We start from the raw sequence: 8,630 nt of genomic DNA, 5'->3' as shown, positions 1-8,630 counted from the left end.
CAAAAGTTCATTATCTATACAGGCTCATACAAAATCACTAAGCTAAAGTGATCCTAAAATTTAGTAAAGCTAAGACTAAGTTGTTTGTAAATTTTGGTATAATACTTGAAAGCATTATTTTTGAGTAAAACGGAGATATAGCTACTGGCAACATACAAAGAACTGTATGTTGGGTGCATAGGTATTTTCTAGACCCAGCGACAAGATACAGAAGAAAAAAAGAAGAGGGAATCCTCAATAGCCGCAGTTGTAAATAGATTCAAATTTAAAAGCTATGAGCTGCTCTGCCGCGGCTATTGAGGATTCCTTCTTGTTAGCGGCTAACAAGAAGGAATCCTCAATAGCCGCTGCACTTGAAATTATTTTAGGCTGGATTAGAGTAAATTAATGTATGAGATCTTGAGGTAAGCGTTTATACTTGAAAAAACTCAGAGCCATTCTATGAGCCGCTATGCCGCAGCTAATTAGCGGGAAAACCAACAATATCCTAACATGACTTTGAAAGCCGCAAACTAGTAGTAGCAATCTAAATAATATTATATTTGTGGTTATTTCGTTTCACAAACCTAAAAAAAATTTCCAAGGATTTTGGCTACTTATCCATAATATATTTCAGCAGAATATGTATAACTGAAAATAAAGGTTGCTTATATAGGAACTATAAACGAATAACATATATTTTTGTTTGTTATCAGCTGTGTAATAAAAAGTATATATTTTTTAATTTTAATAAAAAGTTATTGTAATTTCATTTCATAACGAGCCGATATTCTACATCACAGACGAAAGTGGGAAATGCTATTATGTGTTGAAAAGGCAGGATATTGTATGCTAATGATGTGGTTCGGTAACTGATGTTTTACCCTCAATATAGTTTGTTTTATGTTTTATATATTTTAGAGAATTGTTTATGTTACCTGACTGTATCTACAAGATTTAGCATCCGTAAAATAGAAAGTATACACATATAAAAATGCTAGATTCAGTTCTGCCAATTTTTTTTTTAAGATGACGTATTTAAGCAATGACAAAAACTTCCTTTGCTGCAGGCAATGGTGCTGGGCTTCATAATACGTTCGTGATTTACGAGAATTGACGGTAGAGGGCGATATTATTGTTTCTACGCTGTATTAGCGTTCTAGCGTGGCTCCTGGAGATTACATGTGATAGGCTCAGTACTTCAATTTATAAATGCAGGGAATGTTGCAGATGGAACCAAGCCTATTGTAAAATTTTGGCCTTTACTAATGTGGAAAAATATTATTAAAATGATTCGTTGAAATACACGGGCTTAGACTCAAAAGTATTTGGACACAGGTTTGTGAAAATCGAATTCGTTAATTACGCGACTTTCGATCTGGATACGGAACCCATAAAGAGGGCTGTGACTCGGAAGTAGTATTTGTATAGCGTATGGAAGTTCGTTAGTGCGTTACGTTAAGTAACATGTTAATAAATACAGTTGCTTATTTTTGAGTTACGGTGAAAAGACAGATCTGATAAAAATTGGTTGTTAAGTTTGTTCTCAGCCGTACTTATCGATTTAATGTCTAAATTACTATTTTTGAAGTTAGAACACCCGATAAATGATTTGTACTGGTACTGAAATTTGGTTCAAGATAAAGTAAACTGCCTTGTAGAAGTTTATTCTTTTCAGTTTTCTGGTAAGTGTTGTATTTCTTTATTGTAGACTTTCAAACTTCAGCATGGGAACTCTTGAGGAGAAAGATGAAGTTATTAGACGCCAAGAAAACACCATTCGACAATTGCAAAATCTGCTTTCTAGGAAAGATGAAGAAATTCAGGCCCTGTGTAGTCAATTAGACAAATACCAGTCGGTACTTATACCACTGAGCTATAACCAACACGATAAGCATGGGAGACGTAAAGAACGAGCTCAGGGGATTTCTGCCGAACCACAGTCATTACGTACAATTCAGGAACTCATTACAACTAAGTTTCCAGAATATCCAAAATCAGAACAGTAAGTCTTCCATTGAAGGCATTTTAGAATCTATTAATAATAATAATAAGGTACAACTGTTTTTATAAAATGCATTTGACTTCCAATAAACTAATTTTAAATGCTATTGCCGAAGTATGGGCTTATTGAACTATTTTTCTTTTCCTACAGATATCAATTAAATTTGAGAAAGAAACAAAGCAAAAATAGGATAGTTTGTGTGAGCATATTTTATGTATGGTATATCAAGTTACAGCAATCCATGCTATTGACACAGTAGTCTTATTATTGTCATCAGTGCATCTAATAGTTGTAGTAGTACGTGACAGAACATGTCTTGCCAAAACAGTAGTTAATGTTCGCAGTAAATCGTTTAATTATGTAATATTCATATATTATAAACTCGCAATATGTATAGTGTTATAAGTTGCCATTGCATTTGTAGAGCTCACAACAAGTTAAACTACATATTGAATAAGTTTTACTTCATGTTCTGGAAAATTAAGAAAATACAACTGTTTCATAATTTCTACAACCAGGCAAGTATATAGTGACTGTACATATAGCTTGTAGTGTCTATACGAATATGTATTTGTCTTTGACATTTTAATGACTCTTATTTATAGAATATAAAAAGAAGTAACATATGGACGTTTTGACCATTAACATCAATCAGTTAATCTCTCACTATGTTCAAACTTGTATAAAACAAACACTGTGCATCAGATGTTAACCATTAACATCAGTCAGTTAGACTCTCACTATATTTAAACTAATATATATATAACATATGCACCAATAAGCATGAAAAAAAAACATCTTGCTTGTTGCAATTTAAATGATATATCTACCACTTATAATTCAGCTTGGAAACATTGTACTAGTATCAGTCACTTTAGATTCACATTTGTAAAGCATATGAGTTTCTTTTTATCATATTAGTACTGATATTGTAGCTGTTATGACCAAAAGGTAACATAAGACAAGATATTGAAATAAACTGATGCAGAGTTAGTAAAGTTAGTCTAAATAAGTTACAGTAAGCATAGAAAATAACTTGAAAATAAAAGAATAAATGCTAACAATCCATATTCTCAGTGTTTTTAATTGTTTTTGTAGAGTTTGTAAGTGTGTTTTAAGATAAGCTAGCAAAAAATGTTCTCATTTAGCAGTTTGTGTTATCAATCTGCTGACAAGCCCAAAAAGTTTATTCTAAGTTATTCTAATAACTAACAAGTTTTTTTAGTTTAAATTAAACTGTCACTATTGACATTTAGTAATAACTACATTGTATATTAGTCAAACGATATTTAGATTCTTATACTTGTTATTTTCAGTTATTTCCATTCTATGTATAAGTAAATAACAGTTCCAAATTTTGAATTAATCACATCATTTTAACTAACAATCTATTATTAGTTGCCACTACCTGAACAATATTTGTTAGTTTTCAAGTATGGCTTGGACATGTAAAGCATGTTGTAAAACTAATGTTCATCCTATGCTGAAACTTTACTCTGAAGAGAACTTCTTCATGAACTACAGTGAACATGTGTACATACTGAAAACATAAATATTTTGATAGAAAATCTTGCTATTCTCAATAAAATGTTGATTGATAATAATGTGACAAAAAAATGTATGTTTGTAAAATCAGAAAAAAAAATTTGCTCTAAGTTATTAGGAACATAAAATACATGTATTGGTGAAAATTTTGATTATTGAAAAACTATGCTAAACATCTTTACTCTTCTTAGCATATTTAGAATTTCAGAGTTTATTCCATTGAAGGAAGTGATATTTGTGGTTTCACTTAAGATTACACGTACCAACTGTATGTGAACTGAATTTATGTAAGCCCTAACACATAATCCAACTATTTGGATTCAGTGGTAGTTTGAGATGGAAAAATGTTAAACTCAATTTGTGAAAATCAATGAACTTACATATTATCAGTTTGTCACCAATGTACTGTTTCACCTCTTTATAATTGATGGTTTATTCTGAACCAACTGTCTTGTTAACTTGAATTCCTGCAGAGACCCATTCATAATTTTGTATAATAAACATTAACAAAAAAAAACCTGAATGACAACAGCTGACTGGCAACAAACCTGTTTGGCAAGTTTAGTCTGTAAAACATGAACTTGTTTCGTAGTAGTAAAATTAAAGAATTATATATATTTCTGTCCATTATTGTGTTATAATGTTTTATTCAATTTCAATTAAACATATATTTCTAATTAAATAGACAAAAACTTATTTTCTGATGAAAGATTAAAAGAAAGTAATGAGAAAATACGAATGAATAGAACATGAGTTTTTATTTTGAAGTACATATCTATGTTTAAGTCTAAAAATCAAATTACTATTGGGATTTGGGATCAAACTGTGTATTTGGGCAGGAATGAATAATTAATATATATATACAATTAAACATGATAAAGGTCATAATCTTGTCTTTGATGCAATTAGGAAAAGAGAAAGTAATAAATACACTGCTTATCTGTTAGCTTCGAGTTCATATATTTTGTTTAGGAGTGTTGAAAAGTAATCATTAAGATATTCAAACTAAAACAACAAACATGTGCATGTAATGAGTTAAAATAATGCTAGAAATTACACATCAGAAAAATCTTAATTTCCAAGGTACAAAAGTATTAAATTCATATCACTGATTAATTTCTCAACTAATTGCTCTTCTCATAATGTCATTTGTATTTTCATGGTATAAAATTTTATAATGTAAAAACTGTAACAAATAAATTTCTCTATCTGTAATGTTCATATAGCTATAAGTCAAATTCTAGGTACCTTTTTCATTTCTAATTTTCTTACGTTAAAATATGTGTTTTTAATTACACTATCATATAATCAATTATTTAACATTTTATTCAAGACTGTATGTTTAAGACTCTTTTATTATTTAACTTATCTTTAGCCATCTGTTTTTCTTTTAGTATAGAAGAGAACAAACATATACTATAAAAAATGTTTTTCTAAAATTTGGGATCTAAAAAATTTAGTTTTATATTAACTGGGCTTATGCATTATTTATGCTGTAACATTTATTTAACTGTACATTACAGGTAATATGTGAAACTTTACTAAACATATTTGGATTTGAAGAGTCTAATTGAAAAGAAACTTAGAGACATGACAAGTCAGCTAGGAATTAGAAATATGTTTTAACACAAAGAAATATGAATCCTGCATCTGAATGTTTTGTGTAAGAAGGTAAAAATTTAATATTTCTATGATAGAATGACTAGAATAAATGTAATCTTTTACAATAACTTTGAAGCTGTCTGCTGACATTTTAGTAATGCTGAATAAATATGAAGCCTTCTGCTAAGTATTTAGGTTTGATTAAAGAAACTGTTAAGCCTTTCTCTATGAGTTTGTGTTAAAGGGAGAGAATAATAAGTCATGAAATTGATTCCTATTGAATTACTATTTCAGGTTTGATAACTTTATTTAAAATAGGTATGGTGTGGTGTTTGTTTTAATTAATTCAAACATTTGGTGATTAATTGATCTTTGTTGAGAGTTAGTAAATGACCACATCTGAAGATTGAGTGGCCTTTTATCAGTTGACTTATTTCTTTTTTACAATGATCTTAGTAACTACACAATTTCCAAGGCACAGAAGTATAAAATGTGCATCACTGATTGATTTCCAAACTAACTGCTTTTCACTTAACATCTAGTGAATATCTCTTGAGCTATCTTATAAACAATCAATTGGATTACATGTCAGATAAATTACATGTATAATGATTTGCTGTTTTGATAAGGTATCTTGAATTTATTTAATAAAGTTTACATACTCTTTTGATAAAACTGTTTTAAAGTTACTTAGACACTCATATATTCAAGTGGTGAAGATAAGCACAAGTGGAGCAGGCATTTAAAATTTTCCGATATATGTGTATGTGCTATTAAAAAAACTAATGACTTAGCTAATATTATTGCATTCTCAACATGTATGATTCAAAACTAAGATAATGATAGAGCTAAAAAACTGAATATAAAACATTTGTCTACTTTTATAAATAATGTGAGGTAAAAGGGTCTCAAAGAACGTGATGCACAGTTATAAATGTAAAGTATAAGTTCAAATGACTACTTACTATGATATTTGTTCAACTGATAAGTTCTTGGTGACAGTGTAAATTGGTAAATATCTTTCATACTGGAGCATCGTTAATGAGGCTTAGTGATTTTTCTCACAAAGTTGTTGTTTGCAATAGTCCTTGTACTGACAGCTGATAACATAATTTCTAAATATAGTATGAGAAGAAATGAAGTTGTATAGGCTAGGTCAGAGATAAATGCTACGTAGTGCTTTATAAAGCAAGAACTGTAGCAAAAAAAGAAATTCTAAATCTATAATGTAAATAATATTTAGTAATGTGTCAACAAAAGGAATACAGAATAATGAGAAGAGAATCTCATGATTGAGAGGAGGGATATGTTTTTTTGGGAGGTGGGGATTTCACATATTTATAATTATGAACTTTTGGGATTCTTCTTCACCATTCCTGTTGTTAGTCCTTACTGTGTGTTTTTCTAATTTGCTTATTGAAATTTTTTTTGTTATTTAAAAACTATAAGAATATATTTTTTGAATTCAAATGAATTACATTAGAACTCGTATGGTGACATGATATTTAAATGCATTTTCAGCCTTAATTTCAAACATGGGATGCCAATAAAACTTGGGAGTTACTTGTTAGACAAAATTTATCTGAATGCATTTGCATGGACACCATTTTCTGTATTGTGTCTTGTTTTTATTCAAATGTAAGTCAATTAAAAAAAGGGGGAGGAATCTGGTTTCATAAAATATTAGCGTATAACCCGTCAAAAATGCTACCACCCTCACCCCATAGTATGCCCTAACTTCACATTTCATAGCTAACTGAAATAAATAAATTTTGCAAAGTCAAGCTTGACCAACAAAGAGGCAGCAAAGTGCAGTAAAAGCAGTCAAAAGTCAGTATATTTCTTTGTGAGTCAATCAAAATTGAGATCATTCATGAAAATGAATTTGTGGTTTATTCATAGAATAATTATTGGTAAAAATCAGTTAGATTAACAACTTCTGATATATAGAAAAGCCAGTGAATTTTGGTAACACTACTTTCCAACAATGGCTTTTATGTCATGTTGCTTAACAACAAAAGTATAACCTAATATTGTTGTTAGTCTATATACTGAAAGTATAAAAAACTGGAAAAATATTTGTTGATTTCTTAATTTAGAGTCTTTGTTGATTAAAGAGGTTTGTTTTTTTATTAAGATTGTTGGTGATATAACAGAAAACTTAATTCAGAAATTGTTTAAGTTTAAAATTGAATTGATATTTTGACTTTCATGATAAATTCTATGCACTTGGCTCTAGGTTAGGTGATCCCACACTACATTTATGAGTTATCAGAATATGGAATTCTAGCCAAGTAGCTACAGTATTCCATATGTTTTTGCAAGCTTATGCATAACTGTTTCCACCCTGAAGCAGTCTGATCAGTTGAGTGAAATTTTATTGTTTAACAGTTATTCTGACAAGAACTCTTAACAAACTATCAAATAGATCAAGAGTGGTGCATAACTTCTGTATTTTGTTTTAGAATCAGATGTCCAGTTACAAAAATGTATGCTTACAGAACTTAGCATTATTGAACTATCCCTGCTCTGAGAAAATACTTTGAAATGATGAGTCTGACAGATAGTTGTGCAAGTCAAGTTTAACAATGTTCTAACATGTATTTGCTAATATATTGAAAAATGACAATGTTTCTTATATCAGAGGTTGACTGTATTCTACAAATATTGTCAGTATTCCATAGATAAGAATAAATCATGTTTTCTAAGACTTTGACTGTTGATGGAATAATAAGAAACTAATATATATATATCTTATATGTCTTGACTTTAGGTTTTGCTTCTATTTTTTAAGATGAAAAAGTCTTTCACTTCTTTTGTGGTCTTTTTCATGGTTCATTAGTCACTGGAGTTGTTTGAAAACAGTTTACTTAATTGTTTCATGGGTATTTCAGGCATAGAACTCTGATCTGAAGAAGTCTTCAGCATAGAAACTGAAATGTTGTTTTACTGTAAAAACAGGCAGAAGAAGTCCATTAAAACCAAAACCCTACTATTTTATTTAATTCAATAAATTTTACTTGTTTAATGCTGCAAATGAAGGCTCAACTGAGCGAGGAGGTTAGTAGCAAAGTGCATGAAACCAATGTCAAACAAAAGTGATGCCACACGTAGTACGAACATCCTTTCATCTGACAAATGGTTCATGTACTACAGTTTAAATGATGGAAGGAGTATTACTTTTCTAATCCCATAGTACGAACATCCTTTCACCTGACAAATGGTTCATGAACTATAGCTTAAATGATGGAAGGAGTATTACCTTAATAATCCCCACATTTCTGAGTACCTTTGTTAGTGATGTAAGACAAAAGAAACTTGCGTGAATATCAATACGTGAAACCGACGCCAAACAAAAGTGCTGCTATATTATTATCACACATATATATATATATCCTTATATTATTATCACATATATATATATCCTTATATTATTATCACATATATATATATCCTTATATTATTATCATATATATATATCCCTATATTATTATCACAC

General features: G+C 29.7%; 1 protein-coding gene across 6 annotated transcripts in view; it reads left to right on the top strand.

Annotated features, from left to right (window-relative positions):
* LOC106466460 (cGMP-dependent protein kinase, isozyme 2 forms cD4/T1/T3A/T3B-like) overlaps positions 1-8,630 on the top strand; it is an 82,944-nt gene that overhangs the window by 23,312 nt on the left and 51,002 nt on the right. For 3 of the 6 annotated variants that reach the window (XM_022394469.1, XM_022394472.1, XM_022394470.1), the window contains one exon: positions 1,691-1,984. In XM_022394469.1, coding sequence (XP_022250177.1) covers positions 1,707-1,984 — 278 coding nt within the window. In that variant the 5' untranslated portion in view covers positions 1,691-1,706. Of the gene's footprint in view, positions 1-1,155; positions 1,318-1,690; positions 1,985-5,123; positions 5,201-8,630 lie in introns of those variants that run through there. The other 3 variants (XM_022394468.1, XM_013926746.2, XM_022394473.1) reach the window with 3 other exon arrangements.

Source organism: Limulus polyphemus, unplaced genomic scaffold (genome assembly GCF_000517525.1).
Source record: "Limulus polyphemus unplaced genomic scaffold, Limulus_polyphemus-2.1.2 Scaffold2265, whole genome shotgun sequence".
In the NCBI taxonomy this organism is placed as follows: domain Eukaryota; kingdom Metazoa; phylum Arthropoda; class Merostomata; order Xiphosura; family Limulidae; genus Limulus; species Limulus polyphemus.
The sequence above is the reverse complement of the archived record's forward strand: the minus strand, read 5'-3'. Positions and strand labels throughout refer to the sequence as shown.